This window comes from Oncorhynchus kisutch, linkage group LG3 (genome assembly GCF_002021735.2).
Source record: "Oncorhynchus kisutch isolate 150728-3 linkage group LG3, Okis_V2, whole genome shotgun sequence".
NCBI classification, from domain to species: domain Eukaryota; kingdom Metazoa; phylum Chordata; class Actinopteri; order Salmoniformes; family Salmonidae; genus Oncorhynchus; species Oncorhynchus kisutch.
Window position 1 is genome coordinate 34,854,929 of NC_034176.2, and position 20,068 is coordinate 34,874,996.

General features: G+C 41.5%; 1 protein-coding gene across 1 annotated transcript in view; it reads right to left on the reverse strand.

Annotated features, from left to right (window-relative positions):
* galnt9 (polypeptide N-acetylgalactosaminyltransferase 9) overlaps window positions 1-20,068 on the reverse strand; it is a 93,094-nt gene that overhangs the window by 25,951 nt on the left and 47,075 nt on the right. The window contains exon 7 of the mRNA XM_020473783.2: window positions 1,661-1,846. Coding sequence (XP_020329372.1) covers window positions 1,661-1,846 — 186 coding nt within the window. The remainder of the gene's footprint in view (window positions 1-1,660; window positions 1,847-20,068) is intronic.

A 20,068-nucleotide genomic window follows, 5' to 3' on the forward strand; every position in this document is an offset into this window, starting at 1 on the left:
TAACCAATAACCAATTATTCTGTGTGTGTGGTGGAGGGAATGGGAGATGGATTAGTTATAACATATGTTTTGTACAGTACATAAAATAACTTCTGTGCCATGGGACATAGAGGAAAAAGCACCATGCCACTGGGATTGTAATTACATAAAGAATGTTATGCAATGAGCTAGTTTGTCTATAGGGTGCTGTCTTAGTTACTGTCGGAGGCCTTCAATCAGTCGGCTGCTCCTCCTGCATGCATCCATTGCACCTCTCCCTTCTTCCACCCGGCACAGACAGAAGGGGACTGGCCACCCCACATATGCTCTCTCTAATTCTCTTTCTTTCTCTCTCTCGGAGGACCTGAGCCCTAGGACCATGCCCCAGGACTACCTGACATGATGACTCCTTGCTGTCCCCAGTCCACCTGACCGTGCTGCTGCTCCAGTTTCAACTGTTCTGCCTTATTATTATTCGACCATGCTGGTCATTTATGAACATTTGAACATCTTGGCCATGTTCTGTTATAATCTCCACCCGGCACAGCCAGAAGAGGACTGGCCACCCCACATAGCCTGGTTCCTCTCTAGGTTTCTTCCTAGGTTTTGGCCTTTCTAGGGAGTTTTTCCTAGCCACCGTGCTTCTACACCTGCATTGCTTGCTGTTTGGGGTTTTAGGCTGGGTTTCTGTACAGCACTTTGAGATATCAGCTGATGTACGAAGGGCTATATAAATACATTTGATTTGATTTGATTCTTCTCCCTAGCTTTCTGCCACATTTACAGAGGCATTGGCCTCCCTAGGATTGTTACCTTAATGTGCTCCTGTGCAGGAGGCCTTGTTTAAGTGAAACACAATCCAAAGCTTGTTTCTACTGACAATAATGTTTTGAAAAACATACAATTTCTACAAGGCTGTGTTTTAATAAAGCATTGTCACCCCCTGTGACACACAGATAATTTGTAGTACAGAAATTAGTGTTCTGCATTAAGCTCCTTTTTTATTTGTATCTTTATTTTTTATTATTGAAAATGATTATTTTCCAATCTCAATGGCTCTTGAAAGCAATTACGTCTAAACTGATGTGTATGAAAGCGGACTCTGATTAAATGAAAGGCCCCCTCATTCATTTGGTTTCAGCTCTCAGCTCCACCACCCAGAGCCAGACGTCATCGTTCAGATCTCACTGAGCAGCTCTGAAGGTTGAGTGGGATGAAATCTGAATTCTGAATTTCTATTGAGGCATAGTCTCTCTAGAGGGGCCCTGCCCAGCACAGAACAGGATGCTGGTCTGAATGAACAAGCGGATGGATGGATGGATGGATGGATGAGTAAAAGAGCAGACAGACTCATGTGACCATCTGTGTTCGAACTCGGTCTCCTGTGCGCTATAATACTGTGTTACCCTGCTGAGCTAAAGCTTTGGTATGAGCTAACACAAGTCTTCAGGTCTTAGGCAAGGTTTCTCATGAGCTTGGTTCATAGAACCACCTCCATTACACTCAATAGAAATAAGCCCTGTTTTGTCATAGAATGTCATTCTATTTATATCATCAACAGAAATAAGCCCTGTTTTGTCATAGAATGTCATTCTATTTATATCATCAATAGATGATAGCCTTGACCTTGGCCGTATGTTTCTCCATAGGTCCGGCGCTGTCAGACTATGGCTACGCTCACATTCATAGGGATGTTCCAGGCCATGTAGACGTGGGACTTGTACTCGTCCATCCAGACCTCGGCGGCCCGCAGGGCGTTCCTCTTGGCGTAGTAGTCAATGTCATTGTTGTACGGCTTCTTTGTCCGCTCGATGTGTGCCACTCTGGCGCAGGGCAGCACCTCCATGCTCCCGCCACACTGCCACACCTAGAGGGAGACAGCAGAGAGAGGACAGAGTCAAGCCTAGTCTAGAGGATTGTTTAGTAGATCAGACAGAGAAAACATCTGTATCTGCAAGATTTCCTGCTAGCTGTTATAGCTGCCTCCTTGTTTATCTTTTTACGGAGGAGGGTGTTTGCTTGATGCAGCAATTAGGTTCCACAGGCCATTATTTTCTGCTGAAGTGGGTGAAAACAGGCCTGATAAATGTATCTGTATGGGAATGGCACATAAATATAAGTGTCCCTAGAGAGTTTCCTGTGACACACAGTAACCCTGGCACTGGGTTGTGGTTGAATAGTGTCTGTCTGTGAAAAAGTGGTAATACATAAAAATAGGTGGTAAAAGCATGTAACCCTGGAGAAAAACGTCCATCACTGCAAAAAGTATTGACTGACTACAGGCCTGAAAAATGCAGTGACACTCAACTGTGACTGACTCAATACTCAAGGAAGGAAAATAGTGGCTGCATCATCAGCAACGACTACCAGAATGAATTCTTCCAGGTTATTGGAAAACAATTCCAACCTAAGGTGTCACACCCTGATCTGTTTCACCCGTCTTTGTGATTGTCTCCACCCCACTCCAGGTGTCGCCAATCTTCCCCATTATCCCCTGTGTATTTATACCCGTGTTCTCTGTTCTTCTGTTGACAAACAAGACGAACTGGCAAGTCAACCAGCGTTTTTGCCCCAGCTCCTGCTTTTCCCAGTCTCTCTTTTTCTCGCCCTCCCTTGCCTGTCCTGAAAATGAGCCCGCCTGTTTGCCTGACCACTATGCCTGACTCTGAGCCCGCCTGCCGACCTGTACCGTTGCCCCACCTCTGGATTATTGACCTCTGCCTACCCTGAGCCTGCCTGCTGTCCGGTACTGTTGCCCCACCTCTGGTTTACAGACCCCTCCCTGCCTTGACCTGTCTGTTGCCTGCCCCTGTTGGATTATTAAACCCTTTTTAATTCAATGTTGTCTGCATCTGGGTCTTACCTTCATACCTGTTATAAGGATAACACTTGCCCAGACACAAAATTATAGCATATAAAGGAAAATGAAACGTAGAGAGGGAGAGAGAACTTAAACGAGAACATTTCCAACACCAGAGCAGGAAAGATAGAGAGGACAGCATATGGTAATGTAGTCCTCCTGTCTTTTGAACTGCAGCGCCACCAGCACTCCGAGAGTCTCTTAATGACAATCTTCACAATGCAGAACAGATGTTCCAAACCATTAACATTCCACTGAACCCAACATTTACCTCATGCTCAGCATAAGAGGACACAGATAACCAGAAAAATACCCTGAAGAAACCAGGACATCCACCAGTCGAATTTATAGTACCGAAATACTAATACGTTTTTTAATTAAATAATGATGAGTCACCCCCCTAAAGTAAAAAAAAAACATTTAGACTAGCAGCGACATCACCATTGTTTTGGAGGGGGTAGTAAGGAATACTTGACATGATAGTGACTTACTGTAGGTGTACCACTCATTTTTCATATTTTGTGTTATCATGGATTCCACTGTGCTCCTACTTTACGTCAAACATAAAAAGGTTTCATACCAAACTGCATGCAATGACACATGTTGGTCGACTGAGTGAGTGTGGGCATGAGGCAGAGCAGAGGGAATTGAGTCAGTAGGAGAAATGTCATTGCTCAGATTCCATTGATTGATGGATCCCTAGTAAGTATACACTGCGGCAAAGGTTTGTTCTCCACCCTTTTTGCTGGACAGGGCTGCATAAATTAAACCCATTGCATTTACTTGGGCCTTCCACTGACACTAAAAACATTGGAAAACATCCCTTTGTTAAGTGTATGACCCCAAAAAGACTGCTGCTATGCAGAGCATATACTCCTCCATCTTTTCCCTAGCAGTTTGTGGCAGCTTATGTTGGAACGTCTTGTACTTCACCGCACATAACACAGATGTATTTGAGCGATTGTATTACAAGCACTATACAAATAGAGTATGCTGTGCTGAGTGCTAACAAAAGGAGAAGTCAAATCAAGTATTCAAATAAACCAAATACATTCTTGCTGGTCTGTGAAATTCATTGAGGAAAGATGTTGGAGCCGCTAAGCCCCCATGCCATATGGTACTGTGTGCCATGTTCATGGAAATTAAATACAGCAAATATTAATCAAGTCACTGTTACCATAATTTGCATGTACTGTACAGTAGCACTCAAGTGTGTTTATGTGGGTGAGTGTTTCATTGAATGTTAATAAAGGCATAGCATTAATACATTTGTTTTCTGATCCATTCCCTAGCTGTGAAGGCCTTTGCCCTCCTCCATCTCACACCCTCAATGGTTGCATTTGACTCAATCAACCTCCATAATGACCCAGATTGGTTGTAAACCCTCTCTTAGATTAAACAGCAGTGAAGTGAGGAGTGACCCTGGACTAATAAATCAATCCGCGCTATTACCATTACATGACCAATATGCTCCTTCATGGCTACGACAAAGAAACAAACTACTTGCATTCATTGGGTGTCTGTGGATGACATTGCATTCACTAATAGATTACTTATTATTTTACTGATCAATGGTTAGGTTTCAAATAACAAAGACCTAATCAAACAAACACAGACTCATCTTCAACCCTGCCTCTACTAAAGCACAAGCACTTAACTGATGAACATGCAGTGGTAATACACTATTATCAACATATTCAAATAATGATTGACATTTTAATTAAAAACCTTATTTTGATGAATTTATTTATACTATTTCATCCTTCCACAAGATATAGTCCCGACACAAATCTAGGGTTGCTACCCAAACCGGCTGGTTGTTCGTTCTGTTCGGTTGCCAGAGATGCTACCTAGTAGTTCATTCTTTTTGCTCTGTATCTATGGACGTGACCCAGTCGTTTGTTTTAAATGTTTCATTGTCAAACTGGCTGGCAACGTTCGTATCTCTTGCTTGCTAGCTAGCCAACTATAGCTAAATTACAGTCACGTCAAAAAGTGCAACCAGAATAACAGCAAAGTAGCTGCATTTGCATTTGTTTAAGCTGTTTTCTAGTGACATTTATTTGGATACATCCATAACAATGAGCTAATGAGTTGCAATTTTGCCTGGCATAGAAAATGTGCTCACTCGTCGGGAGCTAGCCAACAACGCAGCTAACACAATCACTTCAATCACCTCCATTCTCAGTCAATGTGCACACCAGAGTAATAGCTGGATCGTAAACAGGGATTTGCCAGATAAACGCTGTAGCTTTAGTCTGTACATAAATCATAACCCTCTGTGGTGTTTATCAGCTTCAACAAGAAACTCAGAGCTTGGCCTCTGTTACAGTCAGGACATTTTCAATGTGTTCTTTTTAAAACTGTGTAGGGTAGCATTGGGTGATTGCAGAGATGGATCTGCACAGGTTATGCTGGTTTACTTATGGGAGAATCAAGTGTGTCAGAGTGGGTGTATCAAATCATATCCAGTTCTATTTGTCACATGTACCTATTATAAATGGTGTAGACTTTACTGTGAAATGTTTGCTTACAAGCCCTTGCCAACGATGCAGAGTTTAAAAATAAAATAGTAACACAAGAGGAATAGAATTAAATACACAAGCATGAAGCTATAGCCTATGCAGGGAGGACAAGTACCAGATCAATGTGCAGAGGTACGAGATATGAGTTAGATATGTCCTGTACATGAAGGCAGGGTAAAGTGACTAGGCATCAGGATAGATAATAATAAGAGTAAGAATAAAGAACAGAGTAGCAGCAGCAATGGATCAGTGTAAAAGTGTGTGTGTTTGTGTTTGTGTCGTGTCAGTATGCGTCCCTTTGGGACGTTTGGTTTTAACAGTGTTCGTTTATCTAAGATTGTCCTTTCTGTCCTTTCTGTCTATTCTGGTAATCAGCCCGAATGACATTGAAAAAGCCTAATCAGTTCAGACCAGACAAATCCTCTATGACAGGGTAGGTTTGGGAAATAAATAGCTAACAGACATCACAGAACATGGGAGTCTGAGGAGAGTCAGGTCAGTTCCTTTTTTAAAACACACAAAATCAACCGTGATAATGTGACCTTTGCAGCATAAGAGAGAGAGTTTTAGCCAATCCGAGAGAGAACAGGTGGCATGCAGCAGGCCAGGACCAGGCAGAGGAAGGAGCAGACTGCAGGCTTCTCATGTACGTCACGTCTGTTCCAGGATGTCTTATGACGCTGCTGCCACTCTCTAGTAACTTTGGAGGTCTCAGCCAGGGCATTAGCTAAACAAATCAGACCAAATGCCTTTTTGTCCCTGGACACAAAAGGCATAATTATGATGTGATGATTGCACCAGGGCTGCGTGGAAAACACATTTATGCCATGCTGAGAGAGCCTCGCCAGCACAGCTTGCGTCTGATCTCCTCAAATAGACAATAATTGATCTGTATGTGAATCATCTGGCCTGTCAAGTCACATTAAAAAGTGTTTTCTATAAGCAGTAATCAAACTTCTCACTACCACAGTAAAAACAACAATTATCTCAAATATATTAAGTTAAATTGGAGTCTTGCCCTGATATATGGTTGTTGATTCATATGGCATCATAGGAGTCAACAGCCATGCATCAGGGCAAGTTGGTGACCAACACAGAAGTATACACACATTACCTTTACACCTCTAAATAGATTAGGAAACAAACATCTTTAAGTATCTTACTATGGTTTCATAGGAATATATAGTGAAGTCTGATTTGCATGAATTCCTATTTAAACATAGGATAGAGATCGCATCACTTAACATAGGAGACTGTTTACTTTGATGTAGAGGTTATTTAATTGCTAATATAATTGCCGCTGTGTGGCGTTAGTTAATTGGCACAGGACCATTTGGGTGAGCTAAGCCCTAGAGGGATATAGGAAACATCAACTGTAAAAACCATAAAAACTATTAACAGCAGTAAACAGAATTGGAAACAGCACCATTACACAGTATCACTACTAACCCAACATATTGGATAATCTAAGGTCTATATAAGGTTTTGTTACTCAGAGGATCTCTTATATTAGTGTTCTTCAAACTTTCTTTTCCCATGTACTTTCTTTCATGAACACTGCTATGCAGAGTCTGCATTTAATCCCTCTAATCTACCAGAAGTCATGAAGTAAGGAGACAAGGAAAGAAAAGGAGACAAGGAGAGGAGACAAGGTTGGAACACCCAGCAATGGGACTTAGTCGGAGATCATCAGAAGGTTTCCTGAAGTCCTGCTGACTTCATTTTCTGCCTCATCTTGCTTGGTCGCTGTCTGATTTGACAGACAGCTTGGAAAATTGTTCAGTAACACAAATAATATAATTCTAATTAAACTCTTTATGACAAAACATAAGGCCTTATTTTGAGGCATAGCTTTACCTGTAACATCTGCTTCCAACTCACACCCTCAAACATGTAGATTCCCTGAACGCAACTCACTTTCCAGCCCACTTTCTAGCCCACTTTCCAGCTCACACTCTCAAACACCTCGATTCCCTGAACGCAGCTCACTCTCCAGATCTCAATCACCTGAATTCTAGTCACCTGCATGTCATTATCACACATTATTTAGTTCAGTTCTTTGCACTCCATCACAATCCTCCTGTGTATGATAGTTTTTGCCTGCCTCACGAATGATGCCTTTTGCCTATTCCCTGCCTGTACTTTAGCCTATTGGACTTCCTGTTATCTACCTATTGCCTGATCTCCCGGACTATGTTACTAGCCTTTTCCCTGCCTGTACTTTTGCCCTTTTGGACCCCCTGTGTATGACCTTCTGCCTGCCCCTGGACCAAGTTACCTGCCTCCTCCTGTGGTCCTTTGCAATAAACACCTGCTGCGCCCTGCGCTTGAAACCAGCTCTCTGTCTTGCCTCATGTTCATTACATTACCCTCATTCAGTGGCCTGAAACTCATGGTTTTGTGGCCAGTAAGTTGGGTTGCAAAATTCAGGTAACTTTATCCAAAATTCCCCGATTTCCAGGAATCTTCCAACTGGGATTTCTGGAAAACCTGGAAAATGTTCCGGAATTTTGTAACCCTACTTGCAAGTCACAGGTAGGGTCTGGACCCTTGATCTCTCTTTTGACGAACATATCAAGACTGTTTCAAGGACAGCTTTTTTTCATCTACGTAACATTGCAAAAATCTGAAACTTTCTGTCCAAAAATGATGCAGGAAAATGAATCTATGCTTTTGTTACTTCTAGGTTAGACTACTGCAATGCTTTACTTTCCGGCTACCCGGATAAAGCACTAAATAAACTTCAGTTAGTGGTGAATACGGCTGCTAGAATCCTGACTAGAACCAAAAAATGTGATCATAATACTCCAGTGCTAGCTTCCCTACACTGGCTTCCTGTCAAGGCAAGGGCTGATTTCAAGGTTTTACTGCTAACCTACAAAGCATTACATGGGCTTGCTCCTACCTATCGCTCTGATTTGGTCCTGCCGTACATACCTACACGTACGCTACGGTCACAAGACGCAGGCCTCCTAATTGTCCCTAGAATCTAAGCAAACAACTGGAGGCAGAGCTTTCTCCTATAGAGCTCCATTTTTATGGAATGGTCTGCCTACCCATGTGAGAGACGCAAACTCGGTCTCAACCCTTAAGTCTTTACTGAAGACTCATCTCTTCAGTGGGTCATATGATTTGAGTGTAGTCTGGCCCAGGAGTGTGAAGGTGAACGGAACGGCTCTGGAGCAACGAACCGCCCTTGCTGTCTCTGCCTGGCCAGTTCCCCTTCTTTCCACTGGGATTCTCTGCCTCTAACCCTATTACAGGGGCTGAGTCACTGGCTTACTGGTGCTCTTTCATGCCGTCCCTAGGAGGGGTGCGTCACTTTAGTGGGTTGAGTCACTGATGTGATCTTCCTGTCTGGGCCGGCCCCCCCCCCCCCCCCTTGGGTTGTGCCGTGGCGGAGATCTTTGTGGGCTATACTCGGCCTTGTCTCAGGATGGTAAGTTGGTGGTTGAAGATATCCCTCTAGTGGTGTGGGGGCTGTGCTTTGGCAAAGTGGGTGGGGTTATATCCTTCCTGTTTGGCCCTGTCCGGGGGTATCATCGGATGGGGCCACAGTGTCTCCTGACCCCTCCTGTCTCTGCCTCCAGTATTTATGCTGCAGTAGTTTATGTGTCGGGGGGCTAGGGTCAGTTTGTTATATCTGGAGTACTTCTCCTGTCTTATCTGGTGTCCTGTGTGAATTTAAGTATTCTCTCTCTAGTTCTCTCGTTCTCTCTTTCTTCCTCTCTCTCAGAGGACCTGAGCCCTAGGACCATGCCTCAGGACTACCTGGCATGATGAGGCCTTGCTGTCCTCAGTTCACCTGGCCGTCCTGCTGCTCCAGTTTCAACTGTTCTGCCTGCGGCTATGGAATCCTGACCTGTTCACCGGACGTGCTACCTGTACCTGCTGTTTTCACCTCTCTAGAGACAGCAGGAGTGGTAGAGATACTTTTAATGATCGGCTATGAAAAGCCAACTGACATTTACTCCTGAGGTGCTGAGGTGCTGACTTGCTGCACCCTCGACAACTACTGTGATTATTATTATTTGACCATGCTGGTCATTTATGAGCATTTAAACATCTTGGCCATGTTCTGTTATAATCTCCACCTGGCACAGCGAGAAGAGGACTGGCCACCCTTCATAGCCTGGTTCCATTCTAGGTTTTGGCCTTTCTAGGGAGTTTTTCCTAGCCACCGTGCTTCTACACCTGCATTGCTTGCTGTTTGGGGTTTTAGGCTGAGTTTCTGTACAGCTATATAAATACATTTGATTTCGCTTGCAAAGTTATGTTGAATTTATTTTGTTGATGTGACATTTAATTGAGTCAGTACCACGACCATAAGTAATAATGACTTTTTGAGTTTTGAGACAAACAGTTTTGAGTTGAGTTCAACTTACAAGAAGTATTTGTTTAAAAAATGCAATGGGGTTTGTCATGTAACTTCTGTGCCGAGTTGGTCCTTTTCAGTGACTATAGGAGCTTCCTGGAGGGTCACGGAGTTAAGCTCCAATATTTATTGGTCATATTGTAAGGACAATGGACCCTGGCATGACCCCAGCGGACCCTCATCTTGTGAATGTCTGTTATTCAGAAAACTGTGGGGACTGGAGGGCATTTGCCAAATGAAGAACATACATTTTTCATAACTATTTCACAGACAGTCAACTCTAAATGTATTGTAAAATGCCCTTGTTCTGCAAATTGCACACCTTTTGAGATTGGTAATCATATATACATGTACAGTGCCTTCCAAAAGTATTCAGATCCCTTGACCTTTTCCACATTTTGTTACGTTACAGGCTTATTCTTAAATTGATTAACAATTTTATTTTAATCGTCAGAAATCTACACACAATACCCCATAATGACAAAGTGAAAACAGGTATTTTGTTTTTTTAAATGTAATAAAAAATGTAAAATACCTTAATTACATAAGTATCCGACCCCTTGACAGATGCATCCTGTTTTCATTGATCATCCTTGAGATGTTTTTACAACTGGATTGGAGTCCAACCTAGTGTTCCTCTGTGGAGATGGGAGAATCCTCCAGAAGGACAACCATCTATGCAGCGCTCAACCAATCAAGCCTTTATGGTAGAGTGGCCAGATGGAAGCCACTCCTCAGTAAAGGGCACATGACAGCCCGCATGAAGTTTGCCAAAAGGCACCTAAAGACACTCAGACCATTAGAAACAAGATTCTCTGGTCTGATGAAACCAAGATTGAACTCTTTGGCCTGAATGCCAAGCGTCATGCCTGGAGGAAATCTGGCACCATCCCTACGGTGAAGCATGGTGTTGGCAGCATCATGCTGTTGGGATGTTTTTCAGCTGCAGGGACTGGGTTACTAGTCAGGATCGAGTGAAAGACGAAAGGAGCAAATTACAGAGAGATCCTTGATGAAAACCTGCTACAGAGCGCTCAGGACCTCAGACTGGGGCGAACGTTCACCTTCCAATAGGACAACGACCCTAAACACACAGCCAAGACAACTTAGGAGTGGCTTCGTGACAAGTCTTTGAATGTCCTTGACTGGACCAGCCAGAGCCCAGACTTGAACCCGATCGAACATCTCCGGAGAGACTTGAAAATAGCTGTGCAGCAACGCTCCCCATCCAACCTGACAGAGCGTGAGAGGATCTACAGAGAAGAATTGGAGAAACTCCCCAAATACAGGCCATACCCAAGAAGACTCTATGCTGTAATCGCTGCCAAAGGTGCTTCAACAAAGTACTGAGTAAAGGGTCTAAATACTTATGTATGTGTGATATTTTTTTTAAATATAAATTGTCATTATGGGGTATTGTGTGTGGATTGATTAGGGGGAAAAACACTGTAACGTAACAAAATGTGGAAAAAGAAGGGGTCTGAATACTTTCCAAAGGCACTGTATGTGTACATCAGCCATACGGTTATGAAAATCTACACGTTAGGTTAGCTAATGAATGGTCTTCTCCCATTGACAATCACACAAATCACATAATTGAAATTGAGTTCTAGCACTTGATACATTCAAAAATATATTCACCTCTCCCCACTCTTACATACTGTAAATGTATCCAATTAGCATAATCAAAGTTCTGGTAAATAGTCAAGCTTCTCAAAGACAGCGGCTCTTAACCGTTTTTGTATTGACATATACAGTCCCAGCTACAATGCCTACAATCTTTTGAATATTCTTGTGACCTGTCAAATAAATGAGCTTTGACTCAGTTTTCCTTCTATATACTAATAATAATATAATAGTATATGCCATTTAGCAGATGCTTTTATCCAAAGCGACTTATGCAAGCATACATTTTTACGTATGGTTGGTCCTGGGAATTAAACGCAATAACCCTGGCGTTACAAACTCCATGCTCTATCACATGACACAAGGGGACCAGCCACCAGTGTCTCCTGACCCATAGTTGGGAGGGAGACACACTGACTGCCCTAAAGGTCCTCATTTCCATTTCTGCCACTGAGCTGCAATTCTGGGATCAATTTTGTGTCAAGTCAGAGCAAGCAACCAATGGATGAGAGAGGATTAAAGGGATTGGGATATCTTATCCCTTTTAAACAAAGCCAGGTGAATTCCTTTAACAGTTTTACCGCCAGAGCTCTTACAGAGATTAACACTACAACACAGAATGGAAATATTCACAATGAAAAATAAGAAAGACATACTTGCATTTGTGGGCTTGTTTTACCACTTGAGCTGTGTGTGTGTGTGTGTGTGTGTGTGTGTGTGTGTGTGTGTGTGTGTGCTTAGTTGTATCTTAGGAATTTGTGTCTCTGTCTCTGTTCTTAATTGAAATGTTTCTCACTGGCTTCTAGTGTCTCTGTACCCAGGAGAGCTCGCTTCCTTTTAATGTAATATCTGATTTGCCCATTTCAAAGACATAGCAGGAAATCCTGACCACAAAGTGATATATTCTCCCATGAAGCTGTTTGGCTTTATAAAATGAAATACATACTCCTCACATCTGTTTCTTGTAAGTTTTTGTGATGTACAGTGTGACTTTAAAGATTAATTCAATTTGAGATCCCCCACCGTGTAGTGTGGACATCTATAGCATTCAAACCACTGATGTAATCACTCCTCCATGAAAATCCCAAATACATCAATTGATTCAGTATGTGGATATGAAGAACAAAAAAGGCATGATAGCATAACATCTTTCCCTCAAAGCTTTAGCTTGAATAGTAGAATACTTAACATTTCCTCTATAACAGGCCATACTAATAAATAATGAGTGGTAAACCTTGGTTTGAGCACAATTCATTGGGCCTACACCCCTCAACTGATGCTTTTGTCAGCATCCATTTTACATGCGTGCAACACCATAGTTAACACATTCAGAACTAGTCAGACCATTGTCTCTAAGCTGTTAAGAATGACTAGAATACCAGGCAGCATCATAATGTGTTGTAATGCAGAGTCTATCCCACCCCTCCCAATGGGGTATCCAATGAGATGAGTGATGTTTCAAGCAGAATGAACTGAAGGTCTCTCTCTCTCTCTCTCTCATACCCAAAATGTATAGTTCAAATCAGGATGTCTCAGTGATGTGATGCAGCGCTTTCAACTCTACTGTCAAACCGCGCAAAGCAATTGAATCCCCTGCTTTCTCATCGGCAGTCCCCTTAATTGTAGTGAGTTTGTCTGACATACCAGTGCTTTCCTCACTATTTAGTTTTTTTTTGTTACAGTAGATTAGCTGTCAAAATCATTTCCATCTTGTCAAACACATCTAACACCATCAAACACCCTCCAATTAAACTAACAAATTAAAAATATGTTTTCTATAATGAGAAGGATGATCCAATTTCAAGTATGTGGATTTTTAAGTTTATTTAAGTAAGTATGGTGACTTCAGACAGAGTTGGATGGTTAATTAGCTCACTTTTTCTTTTTGCATAACAGGCTCTGAAAACAGAGGGTTATGAAATGAACAATACGTCTTAAAGTATCTTAATTGCCTCGTCAATGTGTGTTTAAAGATAGGTGCAAGAGCAGTCACACTTGAAAGAGACCTATAATGAAGTTTATGACTCATGTAGATAATAAGTGCGCTGACAAGTTCTGCCTAATTGCTACTCCCTGTGGCCCTGAATAAGAAAACTCTCTGTCTGGTTGTCGAGCGCTACAATATGTATTGAAACCCACATAACCTTGTCAAACTCCAAAAGGCATTCAGGAATTTCAAATACTTGAAAATAAGCTGGATGGGCTGTTGTTAGGGAATCATTTTGCTTTTCAAAAGGTGACCTGTTTAAGCATTTAGTGGCAGATTTCTGGGTCAGCAATATACCTTACAAAACAATATAAACCCAGTCCAATTTCTGTGCGCACAGACACTTTTTTTTTTAAATAATTAAATACAGTAATATGAGATCTAGATGTAAAACATTTACATTTGACATTTTAGTAGTTTAATCACTTATCTGATGCTCTTATCTAGAGCAACTTTCAGTAAATGTATTACCGTAATCTTAAGACAGCTAGCTAAGACAACCACATATCACAGTCAAATATACAGGATACAAACATTCCTTTCTAGCTAAACAATGGATTGGCCTGTATATCGTTTAGCAAAAAAAACATGTTGTTTTCATACACATCTAAAATATACGAATTCAAGATCTGAGAACAGTAATATTTTAAATATAAATGAAGGTACCCATAAGCAATCATTTCTGATGAGAAAACACAAAACATTTGTGGATATAACATTATAAAAATAAACTCTTGATTTATTTATACTTATTTACTTCAATATTAACTTATACAACTAGGATAGCCACATTGTAAACTCAAACCATTGAATGAATGGAGCATTAAAATAGTTCCTATGTGGTATTCTCCTCTGTTTCCTCCCTCCTCTGTGTCCTCCCTCCTATGACTAGTGGTGAGGTAGTGAGATAAAACCTACTGTAATGAAGCCTAGAGTAAATACCTCTCAGTCCATTAAGCCCCAGCAGATTGATTCAGGCCCTCTAAATAATGTATGTCTTGAAAAAGACAAATAATTGATCAATATGAAATGGTCTACCCATTGTTACCTTTGCACTGTTCCTATTGATGAAAAACAGATCTTTCCTCCCACGTCTTCTCGGTTAAAGGACTGTATTCTCTGAGAATTAATCATTCATGTGACGGGGAGATGAGCCAGTGGAGGAACGGAAAGGAGAGGAAGAAATCCACATGAGAGATACAGTATATTTGTAGTCGATATACGACACAGGCCAGGTCTCCTGTTGTACTGATCTCTCACACAAATGTAGATATTTCTCATCATCTATCTCCATCTTCTCCCATGACTCTTCATGTCTGCCTTCAGACTGTGACGAGTAGCCTAATGGGCAAATTCCCTCATGTAATGGCTCAAATCAGTCCCTTTTTTTTTTAAATGGTCTATTTGTTTCAGTGGGCCCACATATGGTCAGCCGCTTTGTCATTTGCTGCCTGGTGGACGTGGGCATGAGGGTGATTTTAGCTAGCCGCGGATGGAACTGGAATGGCTGGTGACCACAGATGGCTGAGGCTTAATGTGGGCTCATAAAGACAGGGCTGACCTTTTCAAGGTGACTCTCTCTTTGCTATAGATGATGCTATAGATGTGAGGATATGGAGGAAAGCAAAGTAAAGCAAACACCACTAGAGAGAGATCCCCTCTCCTCTTCGGATATAATGATTTTGAACATACTTCCCAGTATCTACTGCATGGTGGTGGCTCTGTCAACATCATAGAGATATAACAAGTTAATTCTGTGGTCAGCATGAACTGTAGTTACACACTAAAACGAGATGGCTCATCAAGGTTTCTTTGGAAAGGGTTTTGAAAATGTGGGGTCGTGGTTTGCACACAGCTCTTTTTGTGCAACCGTGAGTGAGAGTGTCTTTCCAGTTTATCTAATGTTTTGTGTTATGACATTACATATAATATATGGCTATGGCTAATGATTGTGTTTTGTCAAAGACTGGCCTTGCGATAATTGTTCACTGACGCAATAATCAACCATATCAAATGGCTGACCGGAATGAAAAACCCTGTATGGTTCTTCAAAAGGATCTACAAAGAACATTTCAGATGTGAAGGTTCTATAAAGAACCATAAAAAGGGTTCTCTATAGCCCCCCAAAAGGTTGCAACCAGAGCAGAACCCTGTTTTGGTGCTATATAGAATACGTTTTAATGGTTATTTATACAACCTTAGGAAAGTTCTTTATAGTTCTTTATAGATGGGTTAGCTGACAAGGTCACAAAAACGATGTGCACGCTTCAATGGGGCGTCTGTGAGTTGTTGTGATTCTGGAAGGCCAGATACTGTAGCTACCAACGATGACAATAAACTGCCATGTAGGGAATTGTAAGTGACTCGTTTCAGCTAGTTTCATCTTGTTCTTGATACCATGTCTTGTTTTGAGGTGTTTTGACTGATTTCATGTCAATTTCAATGTGGCAAAAGAAATTGCTAGCTAGGTAACCAACATCTGTAATTATGTATTTGAAAGACAACAAGTACTCATTGTGCAAATGTATTTATGTTTTCAATAAACATTGGAGACGAAATATAGTTTAGATGTGCTCAACAATCTAAGCCCACCCCATCTGTTTTGTCCCATAGTTGCGCAAGCATACGTTTTCTTGCTAAACAACCAACCCATCTATAGCACCATACAGGTCCCATTTAGAACCTTGTGAGCATGCTTCTTTATTTGGGAGAGAGTTGGTCTCCCAGGCATAAAAGGAGCATTTAGTTGCAAGAGGAACAAACAATTGTTGTTTGAGGCACAGTGGCCACAAACTAGCCACAGCATCTAAACACACCACCTCAAAGCTGTGAGTGTTTTACTTGAAAGCTTTGGCATTACCCAGGTTCAGTAATGTACTGATCTGTGTCTGTTGTTTTTTAATTACAGAAAAGACAACCTCACTCCAATATCTTCACCTGTAGAAAATAAGGCAGTCTTAGTGAAGGGCAGCGGTGTCAATTGGGTATCCCAGGGTATGGCAGTACCCATACCCTAGCTCAACACCAACAATTTTAAATAGGCTAAAATCATTCCAATCCCATTAAAGCGTAAATACAGTTTAGCGGGATTAAAGGGCTAACTTTAGGATGATGCAGACACCTGGGAGAGGCAATGGTGTAAAGTACTTAATAAAGGTAAAATACTTTAAAGTACCTCTTAAGTAGTTTTCTGGGGTATCTGTACTTTACTTTACTAGTGATGTTTTTTGACAACTTTTACTTTTTTTCCACCACATTCCTAAAGTAAATAATGTACTTTTTACTACAAAAGTACTCGTTACATTTCGAATGCTTAGCAGGACAGAAAATGTTTCCAATTCATACGCGTATCAAGGAAACATCCCTGGTCATCCTTACTGCCTCTGATCTGGCAGACTCACTGAACATAGATGCTTAATTTGTAAATTATGTGTGAGTGTTGGAGTGTGTCCCTGGTTATCTGTAAAATAATAAAACAATACAATTGTGCTGTCTGGTTAGCTTAATCTAAGGAATGTGAAATGATTTACTTTTGATACCCTCACTAGGGTACGTGGGATGCTAGCGTCCCACCTGGCGAACAATCCAGTGAAATTGCAGAGCGCCAAATTCAAAAACAAAAATACTCAAATACTCAATACTCAAATCAATTCTGTTATACTCACAGACATTATTTTAACAGTTTACGAAACTTTAGAGTGTTTTCTATCCAAATCTACCAATTATATGCATATCCTAGCTTCTGGGCCTGAGTAGCAGGCAGTTTACTTTGGGCACACTTTTCATCCGGAGGTGAAACTAGAACTAGTGAAGTTTTAAGTATATTAAAAAACAAGAAAATTGTGCTGTCTGGTTTGCTTATTCCAAGGAATGTGAAATTATTTACTTTTGATACTTAAGTATATTTTAGCAATTACATTTACTTTTATACTTAACTACATTCTATGTATCGTTACTTTTACTTAAGTATTGTCACGACTTCCGTCGAGGTCGGCTCCTCTCCTTGTTCGGGCGGCGTTCGGCGATCGACGTCACCGGCTTTCTAGCCATCATCGATCCATTTTCATATATCAATTTGTCTTGTTTTCATACACACCTGGTTTTCATTTCCCCAATCAATCTATTTGTATTTAACCCTCTGTTTCCCATCATGTTTTGTGTGTAATTGTTTTCATGTCAAGTGATGTTCGTTAAGCGCTTTACTTTATTGTTCCGTTTTCTGAGCGCGTTTGTTTTGTTGTGCTCCCGGTTTGGAACTATAATAAAGTGTGCTTTATTTAATCATACTCTGCTCTCCTGCACCTGTCTTCGACTTCATACACATCCTGACAATAATGACAATTGGGTACTTTTTCCACCACTGGGGAGTGGAAGGTAAGGCTGTTTGTATGGCTGGCTGGCTCCGCCCTAACAATGTATAAGAATAAGTGTCGAAAGGGAGTACGCACACCACTGGCTTGACCCTGAAAAATCATCTTGCCTCCGACTTGCAGCTGTAGTGTCGCCGGCTGGGAGAATGACGGGTGAGGGGTGGGTAGGCTGTGTAGGAAAACGACAGGAGCGCGGCTGCCACTTGACAAAGCGACCTATTGCGGGTGCCCCATGAATGAAGCAATGGGCAAAACAGATGTTGCGTGGCACTCGACCACTCTGGAGGGACGCCGGCCTCCCGAGTGCTGACTGGGTGTGTTTACAGAATGTTAAGTCCCTTAATGACTGAGGTGAATGAAGCTACAGCAACAAGGTGATAATGGCTGGAGTCAAATTTGCTTGTTTTTGCTGTTCTCCAAATTGGATTTTAGAGTTTTAAAAAAGTGTAGAAATTATGTAACTTTGCCATACTCTAGGTTTAGCTGAAATGATGCCCCTGTCCTGTGTGGGTTCATTTGTCTACACTTAAGTACCTGAAACTATCTGGCCGAACAATAAACCCAGAAAGTGACGAGGCAGGAGTGTATCTTATCTTTTGAGCAGGAGAGGACCCAACTGAGTTGAGCGATCAATCACCCTCTCCCTTTCTTCTACTTTGTGTTGATGTTTCTAGAGTTTTAATTAAGTTAATTCCACATCAAACAGAAGCGAGATTATGACCATATGCCAGGGATGAACGAGAGCCTGTGTGGATACAGTTGATGGGCTTTCAGAAAACTAATTATTACAACTTTATTTTGTTAAATAAATGTAAAATAAAAATTCTTGGGTTGGTTGAGTTCATTTGAATATCCCAGGAACAGTGCCATGGTGCAATCACTCACAGATGAGTTGAGATAAAAACACTTTACAAATACTTTCAAGAAGACACCATCAAGTGCATTGTCACCCTGACCCCTAGATACGTATATATACAGTTGAAGTCGGAAGTTTACATGCGCCTTAGCCAAATACATTTAAACTCAGTTTCACAATTCCTGACATTTAATCAGAGTAAAAATCCCCTGTCTTAGGTCAGTTAGGATCACCACTTTATTTTAAGAATGTGAAATGTCAGAATAATAGTAGAGTGATTTATTTCAGCTTTTATTTCTTTCATCACATTCCCAATGGGTCAGAAAGTTTACATACACTCAATTCGTATTTGGTAGCATTGCCTTTAAATTGTTTCACTTGAGTCAAACGTTTCGGGTAGCCTTCCACAAGCTTCCCAATATAAGTTGGGTAAATTTTGGCCCATTCCTCCTAACAGAGCTGGTGTAACTAGGCTTCCTTGCTCGCGCATGCTTTTTCAGCTCTGCCCACAAATCTTCTATGGGATTGAGGTCAGGGATTTGCGATGGCCACTCCAATACCTTGACTTTGTTGTCCTTAAGCCATTTTGCCACAACTTTGGAAGTATGCTTGGGGTCATTGTCCATTTGGAAGACCCATTTGCGACCAAGCTTTAACTTCCTGACTGATGTCTTGAGATGTTGCTTAAATATATCCACAAAATGATCCTCCCTCATGAGGCCATCTATTTTGTGAAGTGCACCAGTCCCTCCTGCAGCAAAGCACCCCCACATCATGATGCTGCCACCCCCGTGCTTCACAGTTGGGATGGTGTTCTTCTACTGGCTAGCCTCTCCCGTTTTCCTCCAAACATAATGATGGTCATTATGACCAAACAGTTATATTTTTGTTTCATCAGACCAGAGGACATTTCTCCAAAAAGTATGATCTTTGTCCCCATATGCAGTTGCAAAGCGTAGTCTGGCATTTTATGGTGGTTTTGGAGCAGTGGCTTCTTCCTTGCTGAGCGGCCTTTCAGGATATGTCAATATAGGACTTGTTTTACTGTGGATATAGATACTTTTGTACTTGTTTCCTCCAGCATCTTCACAAGGTCATTTGCTGCTGTTCTGGGATTGATTTGCACTTTTCGCACCAAAGTACGTTTATCTCTAGGAGACAGAACGCGTCTCCTTCCTGAGCGGTATGACGGCTGCTTGGTCCCATGGAGTTTATACTTATACTATTGTTTGTACAGATGAACGTGGTACCATCAGGCGTTTGGAAATTGCTCCCAAGGATGAACCAGACTTGTGGAGATATATAATTTTTATTCTGAGGTCTTGGGTGATTTCTTTTGATTTTCCCATGATGTCAAGCAAAGAGGCACTGAGTTTGAAGGTAGGCCTTGAAATACACCCACAGGTAGAACTCCAATTGACTCAAATGATGTCAATTTGCCTATCAGAAGCTTCTAAAGCCATGATATCATTTTCTGGAATTTTCCAATC